General features: G+C 40.0%; 1 protein-coding gene across 3 annotated transcripts in view; it reads left to right on the forward strand.

Moving 5' to 3' along the window:
• Positions 1-108: 108 nt before the first annotated feature.
• The window catches only part of GXYLT1 (glucoside xylosyltransferase 1), a 47,626-nt gene continuing 33,116 nt past the window's right edge, over positions 109-14,618 (forward strand). For 2 of the 3 annotated variants that reach the window (XM_035002866.1, XM_035002868.1), the window contains exons 1-2: positions 109-444; positions 9,514-9,606. In XM_035002866.1, the coding sequence (XP_034858757.1) occupies positions 224-444; positions 9,514-9,606 (314 nt within the window). In that variant the 5' untranslated portion in view covers positions 109-223. The remainder of the gene's footprint in view (positions 445-9,513; positions 9,607-14,618) is intronic. The other variant, XM_035002867.1, reaches the window with a different exon arrangement.

Consider the following 14,618-nt stretch of genomic DNA (forward strand, 5'->3'; position numbering starts at 1 on the left):
GGCGAGGCGAGGAGGGAGAGAGGGAGGAGAAGAGGGAGGGAGCGGAGGGAGGAGAGGAGGGAGGGAAGGAGAAGAGGAAGGAGGGGCGGGCTCGAGGCCGCGGCGGAGGAGGAACTGGTTGCGGCCGCGGCTGCGCTCTGCGGCTCCCTACGCTCCGGTTCGCCGGGCGGGCGCGGTGCAGCGGCGGTGGCGGCGGCGGCGGCTGGGGCGCGGGGCCGGGGCGATGCGGCGTTATCTGCGCATCGTGGTGCTGTGCCTGGCCTGCGGCTTCTGCTCGCTCCTCTACGCCTTCAGCCAGCTCGCCGTGTCCTTGGAGGAAGGGGCGGGCGGCGGTGGCGGGAAGCCGCAGGCCGCGGCGGCTTCCTGGCTCGCGGGCGGCGGACGCGGCGGCGCAAGAGGGGTGGGCAGCGTGGGCTCCGCAGCGCATCCCGGCCCGTCAGACAGGTACGGGCCGTTCCCTGTCAGGGCACCGGGGCCGGGGCGAGGGCGCGGCGGGCGCGGGGGCGCGGGGCTCGGCCTGGGCTGGGCTGCTCGCCGGTCCGCCCCGCGCCTCCCGCCGCCGGGCCCGCGCCTCCCGCTTCTTTGCCGCGGTCTCTGACCTCTTCTCTCATTTCCCTCCTTCCCCCTCCATCCGCGCGTGAGCCTAGCCGGGGAGCACCCCATGCTCTTTGTGTTTGTCTTCTGAGCATTCCTTATGCGCTCTTAAAAGCGGATAGAAATTAATTTTCAACTTTTAATTGAGTTTGTTTTTTTTCCTGACAGAATTCATTGAAAGTAAAAGGTGCCCCACAAAAGCCTTCTTGCTGTCTGGCTGGTGGGAATTCTCTCTTGTTTCCATGGAGTTCAAGTTGAGATATTTAAACATCAGGCTGGCGCCCTAGTTCAATTTTTTCCCCCTCTCCTGAATGGGGCATCTAATTTTTGTGTGTTAACGCTTAAATTTTCGTTATTAGTCTGTTAAATCTGGACAGAGCTTTTATGCGTATTTTGAGTTTTTCTTTAGGGAACATCGGTCTGTTCTGAAAGTCATAGCAAGTTAAGAACAGTGAGCGATACTTAACATGCTCACGTGTTTTGTGGGATGGGATATCTTTCTTAAAATTCGGTGTTTAAAAAGTAACATAATGGGGCGCCTGGGTGGCTCAGTTGGTTGAGCAACTGCCTTCGGCTCAGGTCATGATCCTGGAGTCCCGGGATCGAGTCCCGCATCGGGCTCCCTGCTCGGCAGGGAGTCTGCTTCTCCCTCTGACCCTCCCCCGTCTCATGCTCTCTCTCTCTCTCTATCTCATTCTCTCTCTCAAATAAATAAATAAAATCTTTAAAAAAATAAAAATAAAATAAAAATAATAAATTAAAAAAAAAAGAATATATAGGGGCGCCTGGGTGGCTCAGTCGGTTAAGCGACTGCCTTCGGCTCAGGTCATGATCCTGGAGTTCCTGGATCGAGTCCCGCATCGGGCTCCCTGCTCGGCAAGGAGCCTGCTTCTCCCTCTGACCCTCCCCCCTCTCATGTACTCTCTCTCATTCTCGCTCTCTCAAATAAATAAATAAATCTTTAAAAAAAAAAAAAAGTAACATAATGACTTAACGTGGATTTACACAAATCACTGCCAGAGTTGGAATCTACGTGAGATTTTTAAAAAGAATGCGGCGCATTAGGAATGCTTAACAAAATCGGAGCCTTTCCACTTCCTTGAAAAATAAGCGCCTTTATTTGTGGGCACCTCCCTGGGAATGACTCGGAGGGCTCCCTTCGTAAGAGGCCAAGTCGGCTTTGGTATCAGTAAGTACGGGGTTGGTAAGAGGAGGGAGGGCGGGTCCGCTGCAGGCTCTTTAACATTCTGAGAGTCGATGGTCGTTTTCACAGTGAAAGGGGAGGACGTTTGGGCATAGGGGCAGCATGGGAAAGCTGGACTGTCATGTTTTTACCCCCGGATTTGATTACAGTCAGGCGAATCCCTGGCTGTATTCGTAAAAGCAGAACCACGTCCAGTCAGGTTAGTCAACTCTTCTGTGCCCTGGGAGAGGCGGTGACTGAAGACCTGAATGAGCTCTTGAATAATGAGGCTCAAGAAAAGCTGTGATTGTGAAGCATTTAAAATTATGGAGAAGAAAATTATTTTTGTAGTGGGTAGAATCGGAAGGAAGCAACATGTTAAAACATTGGATGGAATTGGACTGTGATTAGTATTAGATTTCAGTTTCGTAGCGTGACATTCATTTTTAGTGCTTTGTCTCAGATACTTTATTTTGTGACAGATTTTTGTAAATTGTATTTGCTTGGCTAGCTGATTTGAACAAAATTATTTAGAATAAGCACCTCAGTATCTTTTAAGATTTTTTTTTTTTTTTTTTAAGTAATCTCTGTGTCCAACGTGGGGCTGGAACTCACAACCCCAAAATCAAGAGTCGTGTGTCTGCTGACTGAGCCAGCCAGGTGCTCCAGCACTTCATTTTAATAAATGCTTTATAGAGCTATTACTGAAATTTTAAGTTTGATGTGTCCAGGTCAACTAAAAAGCTGTATATTTACAGGTCCTCTGAGCAGCATAACTTCTCATTTTAAATGAGGCATAACTCTAACTTTAAACCCTAAGTGTTTTAGTCTTGGTAAAAATGTGAAGTACAGTTCACCGCATGTGCTTGTATAATAACTTTGGGCAGAGCAACAACATGAAAAAGTTAGTTGTTACATTTACTCTACAGTTTGATAAGATCAGGAGAATTCTTAAGACATCAGGAGTCTTAATTTTAAATATTACTTAAAGCATTTTTAAAGATTTCTCATAGAGTTTGGTCAACTTTTTTGGCTACCACAGGATATGGAGTAGATACCTATCTTTAACCTCTCTTCCTATGTATAAATCATTTGACCAGGGTCCAGAAGGCATCAGTAATTGGACCAGGATTGTATCTTTTGATTCTTTAGGGCTCTTTCTGTGAAGCTTCTTTGATGAGAATCTAGTCTACATAGTGTTTCATCAGTGGAAAAAGGTGTATAAGGCAAGCAACATTCTTCCTTTTTTTGGTAGGACTAGATTATCATTGCATTCTTTTTTGAAGCAGTCTTACCTGAAAAACTTTAACTATTATTTCTCTAATTCATTTAAAATATGGAATCTAGGTTATACCCAGTATGTTTTATTGTCAAATCTTATAGAAAGTGTTTGTTGCATGGAATTCCATGACAGTAAATTACTTGGAAAGATCCTTCCGAGTTCTCAAAGTAAAACTTCTAAAATGATAGGAACAATTTTTCAGTGAAATCTATTAATTAGTGTATCTTGTTTGAATCCATTATATTTTGGTATTTAGAAAATGCACAGGTGTTAGAGTTAGACAAACCTGTTCTCTTCCTGTCTCTGCTGTGAAACCTTGACCACCTCTCTACTTCAGTTTTCTCACCTGTAAAATGTAGGTAATACTTAACCTTAGTTAATTTGTAAATAGAATCCTTAGTTGTCAGTGATTAAAATCCATTACAGCTAACTTAAGCAAAACATATTTATAGGCTTATATGGGTTGCTGGCAGGAGCAAAATTGAAAGGAAAATTCCCCGGGCAGCTCCAGGGACCCTAAGGACTAGGACTCTCTTACTCTCTTCCACTGTAGACAGGCTTTATTCTTGGGATCTTTGCAGTGTTTCTTCTCTTATCTCAAAAATTTCTAGGAAAAGGCTCTCATTGGACTTGTTTGCATCACATGTCCATCAGTGTTGTCAAGAATGGTGACCTCTGATTTTGTGGCTCTGTGTTACTTGCACATCCTTGTGGTGGACAGGATAACATGATTGGACAGAATAACATAACATGATTAGATGAGTGGTGTCTTAAAGAGGGGAATGCTGGCTAGGCAGTGGCTCTTCCACATAGAGAAACTCTCAAGCTGCTCGAGGTGGACAGACTGTTACTAAGTTATTCAGTATAAATACAGGACTTCTGTAGAAGGAGTTAGACTATTTTGTGACTTCAGCTACTCAGAATGAATTCTCACATTTCACTTTGAATCTTGATGGTGATTATCAAGATTTTGTCCTGTTGTAGCTGTATGGTGGTGTGAAGTGGGGAATCAAGAAACTACTAAGCTTTTGAGTGATAACCATTTCTGGACCCACCATGCTGTTTGTTGTGTCAAGTCACCTCACTGGTGAGGCCACTGAGTTCTCATTTCTCCTGGATCTTGTGAACACTAGTAGGATGTACTGAGCAACTTTAGGGCTTTGGAGACACAGACTTCAGCTTTAACATATGTTTGGCTGTGTGAACCTTGAATACATTTCCTCAAAAGTTAGATTAGAGGTAAGAGTATGATATTGGGTTGTGTGTGAGAATTGAAATGAAGTAGCTTGAATGATGACTGAATATGGTGTCTAGCACAGTAAAACTGTAGCTAATACAGTGATGGTTTCAATCATTTAAATTAAAAAAATTTTTAAGATTTACTTATTTAGGGTACCTGGGTGGCTCAGTCAGTTAAGCATCTATACCTTCAGTTCAGGTAGTGATCCCAGGGCCCTGGGATTGAGCCCTGCGTTGGGCTCCTCACTCAGCAGGCAATCGGGGAGTCTGCTCGAGGATTCTTTCTCCCTCTGCCCCTCCCCCTGCTTGTGCTTCTCTCTCAAAAAATCTTAAAAAAAATGATTTATTTATTTGGGAGAGAGAGTGAGCATACAATTGGGGGAAAGGGCAGAGAGAGTATCCAAGCAGACTCCCCTCTTGTGCAGATCCAGGGACGCAGGGCTCGATCTCATTGAGATCAGGACCCAAGCTGAATCCTAGAGTCTGGTGCTTAACTGACTGAGCCACCCAGGGGCCCCTCAGTCATTTAAATTTTAATAAAAAAAAAAAAAAAAAAATTTTTTTTTTTCAATTTCTGCCCTCTGGGAAAAATCCTGTCCTTAGTCCCCCAGTCCACACCTGCTTAAACCAGGTGCCTATTAGTGGGGTCTGGGAATCTATATTTTAGATATGTGCCCCAGGTTATTGTTACACAACCAAAGATTGAGAACCACTAATGTAGCTGAGAAAGGTTTGACCACTATTTTCACACTACTGTTTTTAGTAGAGAAATTTCTTTCCCTCTTTCCTGAAGTCATTTTTGGAGAAGTTCAGGCAGTGAATAATGAAACAAATTACTTACTAAAGCCACTTTCATTTCTGCTTTGTTTATGCAAAGACATCTTATGTAAAATCAATACCCTGCACTTGTATTTTAGTTCATTGAGGATCATACTTCACATGGTTGTAAAGTGCTTAGCACAAATCTGACTAGTAATTCCTTAATTAAAATTATTTTGTTCTATGTTGTTGGAGGGGAAACTGATTAGGCTAATAAAAAAGGAATGTGTACTTTTGATTTGGAAATCCTCTTTTATTTATTTATTTTTTTAAAGATTTTATTTATTTATTTGACAGAGAGAGACACAGCGAGAGAGAGAACACAAGCAGGGGCAGAGGGAGAGGGAGAAGCAGGCTTCCCGCAGAGCAGGGAGCCTGATGCGGGGCTGGATCCCAGGACCCTGGGATCATGACCTGAGCAGAAGGCAGACGCTTAACCGACTGAGCCACCCAGGCGCCCCTTAGAAATCCTCTTTTAACACATTAAAGTTATTATCTGTGCCATACCTGTTGAAAATACTTGCCCCCACGTATTAACTTACCTGTGTGTATACCATATGAAATTTAAACTTTTAATGTATTCAGATTGGCAGTTTTTTCCTTTACCATTTTTATCTTTGTCATGCATAGGAAAACTTTCTGCCGGAGGGTTCCCCCCCCCACACACTTTTTTTAACATTTAAATCTTTAATACAGTTTCTTTTTTTCTTTTTCCTGGAGGAGGGAGTTGGGTACGATGTGATGCTTAGTTTTGAAAGAGATAATTGTTCGTTACCTTTTGTATATAAGCAGTCGTTTTTGCCCTAAGTATTAATGAAATTAGAGGTTTAAGAATAAGAAATGAAGACCTGGCAGAGCTAGAAATTAAGTTCTCTGGAGACAGTTTTTAGTTGAAAATAAATGACCCAGGTACTGATCTTCAAGTAAGGATGATTTGTCAGTATCATGGGAATGGTCTCCTTTAATAGTTTTTTTTTTTTTTTTTTTTTAGATTTTTTCTTTCTTTCTTTATTTGACAGAGAGAGAGACACACAGTGAGAGAGGAAACACAAGCAGGGGGAGTGGGAAAGGGAGAAGCAGGCTTCCCACAGAGCGGAGAGCCCGATGCGGGGCTCGATCCCAGGACCCTGGGACCATGACCTGAGCCGAAGGCAGACGCTTAACGGCTTAACGACTGAGCCACCCAGGCGCCCCAGGGAATGGTCTCCTTTAACATGGTTGAGAGCGTCTCTGTTTTTCTTGCCATAGTCACAGTGTAGGTATCTGTGCCTTGAGGTTGCACAGTGGCTCGCAGCACTTCATTCAGACTTCCACATTCTTTTGCGGGATATGCCTAAACTTATCCCTGACTATAAGTTGTGCATGGTTTTCACTAAAGCCTCATGACTGTGGTAGATGTTTTGAGATGAAAAGTACATTTTCCAGGTTAATTTAAAAGTACAAAAGACTTTCTGTTACCAGATTTAAGTAAACTTCAAGTTTGAGAACTGTTACTGTGGAGAGTTTATATAGTTAAATGCTCTGCTTAATCCCGAGCATGAAGTATCTCAGTTCTTCAAGTACTGAAATTTTGGGGAATTTTGTTTCTGATAATTTTTTTAACTTTTAAAATAAATATAAATTCACAGGAAGTTTCAGAGACACCCTTGTATCATTCACTGTTTCCTCCAATAGTAGGATTTTATATGAGCATAGTACAATATTGGAATATATATCAATACAACTGGAATATATATCAATATAGTGCAATATTAAAACCCCAGAAATTGACATTGTACAGCACATAGACTGTATTCAGATATCCCAGTTTTACATGCTTTCGTATGTGTCATGCAGTTTTATCACATACGTAAATTCGTGCAACCACCTCCACAAACACAACTGTGTTATCACCATAAGATCCCTTGTGCTAACCCCTGATCACTTTGTAGACAAGCCACCTAGAACTAGAAACATTATGCCATATGAAATTTGAGGATGAGTCATAGTAAAGTTTTATTTCAATTTATTCCACAGTGAAGAAGATTTGCATTTATGGACTTCATTGATTTTTGGATGTCACTGTTTACTGAAGACATACCCACTAAGCTCAACTTACAGTTTTGCCCCATTAAAATTATTTGATAGAATTACCTCTTTGATGTAGTAGTATATTTCTAATATTTCATTTCCAAAATTTTTTTCTTTTTTTTTTTTTTAAAGATTTTATTTATTTATTTGAGAGAGAGAGGGAGCATGAGCCAGGGTTGGGTGGGAGTTGGGAGTGGAGTGGTGGGAAGGGGCAGAGGGAGAGGGAGAAGCAGACTCCGGGCTGCACAGGGAGCCCCAGGGAGCCTGATGCGGGGCTCCATCCCAGGGCTTGGATATCATGGCCTGAGCTAAAGGCAGATGCTTAACCGACTGAGCCACCCAGTTGCCCCTCCAACAGTTTTAAGAAATAAAAGCAAAAACTCAACTAATAACCAGAACTTGGATAACTGCCTTTACTTTCCCAATATTTTTTAACTTTATTTTTTTCTGGCCTATAAGTACAGTTGCTGTCTGTCTGTAATAACAGTTAACTGGTACGTAATGAGTTTCTACTCAGTCTTTAAAACCATTTTTTCATAAGTGAGAGAATGTAAGTTTGGGAAATAAGAAACATTAAATTATGCCACCTCTTGCCGGCAGCACATCAGTGTTTTATGATTTTTTTAAATAGTGGTATGTGTACTCACTAGTGCATATGTTTTACATTTCCATTAAAGAAGGACAGAAAGAAAAACATCCCTTCTAAAAAAAACTGTTTTGACATTGAGTTATGGTTATGAAAACCTAAAACTTGACTTTTTCCCTGCAATTTCATCTGCATTAATTACTATAGTTTCTAGCAATTTCACTTGTAGGTAGTATATATTCAAGAGAATTGAAAACATATTTGGAGAGAAATTGTAAATGAATGTTCATAGCAGCATTATAATAGCCAAAAGGTGGAAAACAACCCAAATATCTATTAACTGATGAATAACTAAACAAAATGTGGTATATCCATCCATTATTTGGTCATAAAAAGGAATGAAGTGTACTGATAAGAAATGGAGGGTACTTAGGTGTACTACAGTAGATGAACTTTGAAAATGTATTCAAGGGTTAGACTGAAGGATGTCAGACTTGAGAGACCACATATTATATGATTTCATTTATGTGAAGTATTTGTAACAGGCAAATCTATAGAGACAGAAGATAGATTTGTTGGTGCATGGGTGGCTCAGTTGGTTAAGCATCTGCCTTCAGCTCTTGTATCATGATCTCAGGTCCTGGGACCCATTTTAAAATGTGCCATCTGTGCCCCACCCTGTTCGCAGAGATTCTGATTTAATAGTTCTCCTATGGGGCTCTCTGGGTGATTTCGCTGTGCAGCCTGGGTTTGAGATCCTTTGCCCTAGACTGTTGGCATGTGTGAGAGGTATGATCAGAAATCTTTGCAAATATGAAATTTCATAGACCTTTTGCTGTAAGAACAGTAACATATAATTGAATTTATAGCAAGAGAAAACAGAGTTACATGGTGAGGGGACATGAGGTGACCTAGTTTAGTGACTCACCCTGATTTCATACTTGCTTTAGTATCCAGGCCTCACTGCAGTGAATTTCAAACTAAACTATTGTTTTGAAAAGTAGTAACAATGAAAAGCATACTTTTTGTAAGGTGAGGTGTTACCGCTGTTGTTAACTGAGCTCTGACCTGCAATCTAAGAGGAAAGACTACACTTAATCCTCCATTTTAGCTTGTGTAATACAGCGAAACGAAGATAAGGTACATAATGAAACTGAGCCATGGATATCAGCGTGCTTGCTTGCTTGCTTTTTTTTTTTTTTCAGTTTAAAACACCATACAACTAGCTTGGATTGAAGATTAATTTAAAAGCCTTCAAAGATCCTCTCTTCCTTTTCTGTCAGCATTTGTGGCATTTTAAATTTGCTCCAGGATAAGCAACTGTTTTGTTTGGCTGAAATGGATTTTATTCTAGGGGGATCTGTGTAGTACACAAAGGAAAGTTTTAGAAGTATTCCCATATTTTCTGTGTCATCTGAGGAGGGAATTTTAATATGTTTGGAGAGTTCCTGACTAGGAAATGGTTTTTCAGTCTGTACTATATTCTGCCTAATGGTTTTAAAGTCCTATTTAAAATAATGGTACCTTAATAAATAAATAATAAAATAAAATAATGGTACCTCGAATAAGGGAGAAATTTCCAAAACTCAAGTTACCTTAGCCATATTGAATTCGCAAAATTGGATTTGCAGTTTTGTTGCCATAAAATAGAACAGTAAGTTATTATGTTAAGTAAATTCCTTGTTAGTTTTAAACCTAAATACTCACATAGGACTCTCTATTTCTGTCTTACTCTGTTAGGTGTAAAGATTTCTCTCTGTGTTACTGGAATCCCTATTGGATGCTGCCCTCTGATGTTTGTGGAATGAACTGCTTTTGGGAAGCGGCTTTTAGGTAGGCACCTAAATTTAATTGGTAGATCAGTGTAGGTAAGATTAGATAGTACATAGTAAATTTTTGACTGTAATAGGACACAAAAATGTTTCTTTTCCTGTAATTTAATATTTTCTTACAAGCAAATAACTCATTTTCTGATTGGGTTTTCTATTTATCCTACTTTGTAGTTGTTATAACTAATTTGTAGTATATACTGTGTATAAATGCTCTAACTTGTTTTTAGGTGTTATTAAGGTTAACTATTGTTCTTAGGAGCATTTATGATATAATTTTAGGTAACTGGGTGATAAAGTATTAAACAGGTGATAAAGATAGACTTCCCTTGACATTTACAAACATATATATGGCATTTATCTACTTTAAAGCTGCTGAAAAAACATTTTGTAGGTGGTTGGGGATAATTGAGGAAGGATATGTTGGTTATTACCAGAGAAATTGAATGTTGAGGAATGAGAGGATAAAAATAAGTGTTTAATGAAGGGGCAAGTATTGATATGACATTGTTTATTGAGCTTGTATGTTGCTCAGTAGTTTGGCTTTGTGCATGGCTCTGGATAATGAAGGCCTTGGATTCTGCTCTCACCTTCAGTGAAAGCAGTGTTGATAGGAATGGGCTATCAGACTGTCTCCGTGGCCTAGTGGCAGGGGATACTGAGGCAGTAGCCTGAAATGCCTTTCTAAGAGTAAAATTTCTTTGAGAGACACCTATTTTTACTGTCTTTATGATTAATTTAAATTTTAATTCTACTTACTCTATTTGCTAGGCACAGTGCCAGGTGTTTAGAACCAGACTCTGAGTCTAGTTAATGTGGCTCCATCCTTTTGGGGCTTGCATTCTGTAGGAGCTTCACACTAGTAAACCTGAGATAAAGATAGAGGGTGACAAGTTAAAGCTGTGATGATGGGAGAAACAAGTGAGTCATCAGGTGGGATCATCTAAAGGCATTGGGGAAGGCTTCCTGGTGGGAGTGACTGCGTGAGGAAATTAGGCTCAAGGAGAGGAGATAAAGTATTTTAGGTGGGAAGAATTACATTCTTTATATATATTAACATTATATATTTTTATGTTCTTGTATTCCTGATACATTATACATTCCATGAACAACCGGGAAGGAATCATTGAAATCCATTATTTTAATTATATCTCATTGCTATGGAAAAGATTGGGTGATTGAAATTCTAATACGAATCAATTAAATCAGATTATTCAAACTTCTAAAAACTAAGATAATATTATCCTTCAGCTTGTTCATAAATTTGGAGAATTGGAGCTCTATATTTTTCATTCTTACAAAAGTTTGCTAATGAATAGAGTATTGACAGCTACCATTTTGCTATCTCCAGCCTTGTGACATAAATCTACTCACTCTGAAGACTGGGTAAGCTTGAAAACTGTATACCCTCATTTATACAACCCATGTCCTTTTGTAAGTTACAGCATGAGTAATAATCTTCCCTCCCCCTCTGCTGAGTGCAAGAGTACCCCAGGGAAGTTCATCTAGTCTGAATCCTGGAGCCTCTGTTTATTATTTCTCTTGTTTTGGCTTCTCCAACTCATTATTTTCCTAATGCTTCCAAGTATTCCTTGGAAGGAATTACATGTGGATGGATACATAATGGTATAAACCCTTGTGCTAGTTACTTCCCTAAATTTGAGGTTTTAAAAGTTAAACTTTTCTGTTGCACTCTCTACTTGTAATATTAAATCCATAGTATGTATCTGTAATGGTTTTGTTATATGTATCAAATCATTCTGTAAAATCTCTCAAACTTAGTTCCTTACTTAGAACTTAGGATCCCTCACATTTACTGTTTGAACATGGAGACAAGCCAGGATGCCATACAATTGCCATATCGTTTTCACCCTGCATTGCAGTATTAACTCTAATTAGCACCTTAGTTTTGCATAACTCTAAGAGCTTGTCTGCCCACCTGGTAAAGCTTCTTTGAAATTCCCAGTTACTACCAACCTTAGGTCCACATTTTGCCAGGTCCCAGTGGGCCCTTAGCTGGCACTGTTTTCTTCCCAGGCCTGTCCCTGCTTTCCCAATTGGAATTCTTTATACCTTGTGACTTTTATTTTGATCAAAGCTCATCTGGGGGATTATTTCCTCCCAATTAATTTACAGTGAACATAAAATAACATAAAAAAGAAAAACTGCTTTTGATGTGCATAGGCGTTTAGTAATTTGTATCTGCATTTACTAAGTCATTTCCTGACCAACCGAATGCCTCCCAGCAGCTTGTCAGAATGCTCACACCTCTCCTGTCTTTTCTGTTCTTGAAACAAAACCAAACAAAATTTCTACAACAGCTTGCACTCAACTTTTTTTCTTCAAGCATTCATTGTTTACTCTGTTTCTCTTCACCAGCAAGACTTCTTTTAAGAGTATATACTTACGGGCGCCTGGGTGGCTCAGTTGGTTAAGCGACTGCCTTTCGCTCAGGTCATGATCCCAGGGTCCTGGGATTGAGTCCCACATCAGGCTCCTTGCTCGGCGGGGAGCCTGCTTCTCCCTCTGACCCTCTCCTCTCTCATGCTGTTTCTCTCTCTCGCTCGCTCTCTAATAAAAAAAAAAAAAAAGAGTATATACTTACTTCACACCCTTTAACAACAACAAAAGACCTCCCGCCTCAACCTGTGTGAGCAGCACTGGTTATCTGACTAACCCCCGTCCCCTACTGTGAAGTCACCGTTGACCTCTGAATTGTTCTTCTGGGGCCCAGTCTTACTTTTTTGGGTCCCTTTGACACTGGTTACCACTTCCTCTTTCTTTCGGCTCTGTCAGTCTCTGGCTGTTAAGACCAGGGTCTCAGCTACTTGATCTCTCTGCTTCTGGACTCCTCTCCTTGTCCTGACTCCTTCATATTAATGTTCCTTAGGACCCTGCTCTCATCTCTCCCCACTCCCTGGATAATCACAGATAAGCTTTTATTTATTTATTTTAAAGATTTTACTTATTTGAGAGAGGGGGAGACAATGGGCACAAGCAGGGGGAGCAGGAGCGGGAGAGGGAGAAGGAGGCTTCCTGCCCAGCAGGAAGCCCGACACAGGACTCAGTCCCAGGACCCTGGGATCATGACCTGAGCCAAAGGCAGCCATTTAACTGACTGAACCACCCATGTACCCCAGATAATCTTTTTAACTGATACCTCTACTCCAGAGCTCTTTTCTGAGCTCAAGAACTGTGTTTCCATCTGCATTTTGGTTATTTTTTTAACTTGCTGATTCAGATGCCTCAGACTCTCTTGTTTAAACCTGAGTTCATGGTTAAATCTGATCTGGCTTCTCACACCTTCCCTCATGTGTGTTTTGTATCCTGGTTTATGATTGACTTTCTTCATGTCAGTCCACAGTGACTCTTCTACCTAGCTTCTTTCACATTGTTGCTCCTGATAGCCTCTTCTTCCTATTCCCTTAGTTATTATGCTCATCACTTCTTATCCAACGATTTTCCTTCCCTACCCACTGCTTCTCCCTTCTCAGTATCCTCTATGTCACTGTATTCACACATCTCTTGTGGTTGTGAATCTTCCAGACTGTTGGCTTTGCAGAGAGATACCATGTGTTGTTCATCATTCAAGCCCCATGCCGAGCAAGGTGCTTGGCAACCAGTAAATAGCTAATGATTTTCCCCGGCACTTTCAGACTATTTTTGATGTATGTATAGTGAGCTTCCTTAACGATCTTTTTTTTTTTTTTTTTTTTTTTCTGTTTAAGCAGTTACCATGCTTTCCCATTAAATCTTTTGAAATTCTGTCTTTTGCAATCGACTGTAAATTGTATGAGGTCAGGATTGTGGCTTTCTTGCTTATCCCATGTCTAGCATATGAAAGAAGTTCAAATATTCATTAAAGAGAATGAATTATATTACTAAATTGTGTTCTTATTATTCTTATTATTAAAAGTTATATGGATTTAAGTCTGCACTAGCGTTGTGTGAATGTATAGGTGTCACCATGACCTTAGCATTATTGGGAGTTATAATTTTAGCATTTATTAGAGTAAAATGATAGAGTATTACTGATTTATATTTTGTTGATTATTTGCTGAATGTATTTCCATAATTGTTGAGCTTCTTTTGTTCTATATATTTTCTGTATTGATGTTTACCTCTTAAGTTTTTTAATGCTTATTTTATGATCTCTTAGGATAATATATTCTGTTTTTGCCATTGATTACAAATGTCTTCCTGGTTTCAATTTTTTGTTTAGTTATTTCATTAAGCAATCTCTCTCTCTCTTTTTTTAAGTAAGCTCTAGGCCCAACATGGGGCTTGAACTCATAACCCCAAGATCAAGAGTTGTACGTTCTGCCTACTGAACCAGCCAGGTGCCTACTACTACTACTAATTTTAGTAGTATTTAAAAATTCTCTTTTAGTGTACTAATTTTTTTGTGACTTGAGCTTTTAAAGTATTTAATCTTTATGATGGGAACCTGAAGATTTTTTCAAGTGTTATATTTTGTTTCAAAAGTGATTATATACAACTATTTTTTTATTTTATTTTTTTTATTTTTTAGGATTCATTCATTTGACAGAGAGAGAGAGAGTACAAGCAGGGGGGAGCGGCAGGGAGAGGGAGAAGCAGGCTCCCCCTGAGCAGGGAGCCTGATGTGGGGCTCAATCCCAGGACCCTGGGATCATGCCCCGAGCTGAAGGCAGTTCCACCCGGGAGCCCCTATACCACTCTTCAAAGTAGTTTTTTACCTAGTATGATAATTCAACACTTTTTTTTTATAGTAAGAGGTAAAATATTTTGTTTTTAAGCTATACATTAAGGAAATTGCCATTAATGTTTCTGAACATAGTTTTCCATTTTGTTTAACTGCAAGTTTTTAAAGATGGTTCATAGCAGTTACTTTTTAGTTGAGGTGATTGTTACCAGAAATTTAATTTGGCTTAACTTTGCATACTTCATTTATAATGCTAATTCTTGGCCTAAATATTATTAAACATTGTTTTCTTTTATAGAGAGAACGCTAGGCTGAAAGAACACCCTGAAAGC

This window comes from Mirounga leonina, unplaced genomic scaffold, assembly GCF_011800145.1.
Source record: "Mirounga leonina isolate KUSES-001 unplaced genomic scaffold, KU_Mleo_1.0 Mir_126, whole genome shotgun sequence".
NCBI lineage: Eukaryota > Metazoa > Chordata > Mammalia > Carnivora > Phocidae > Mirounga > Mirounga leonina.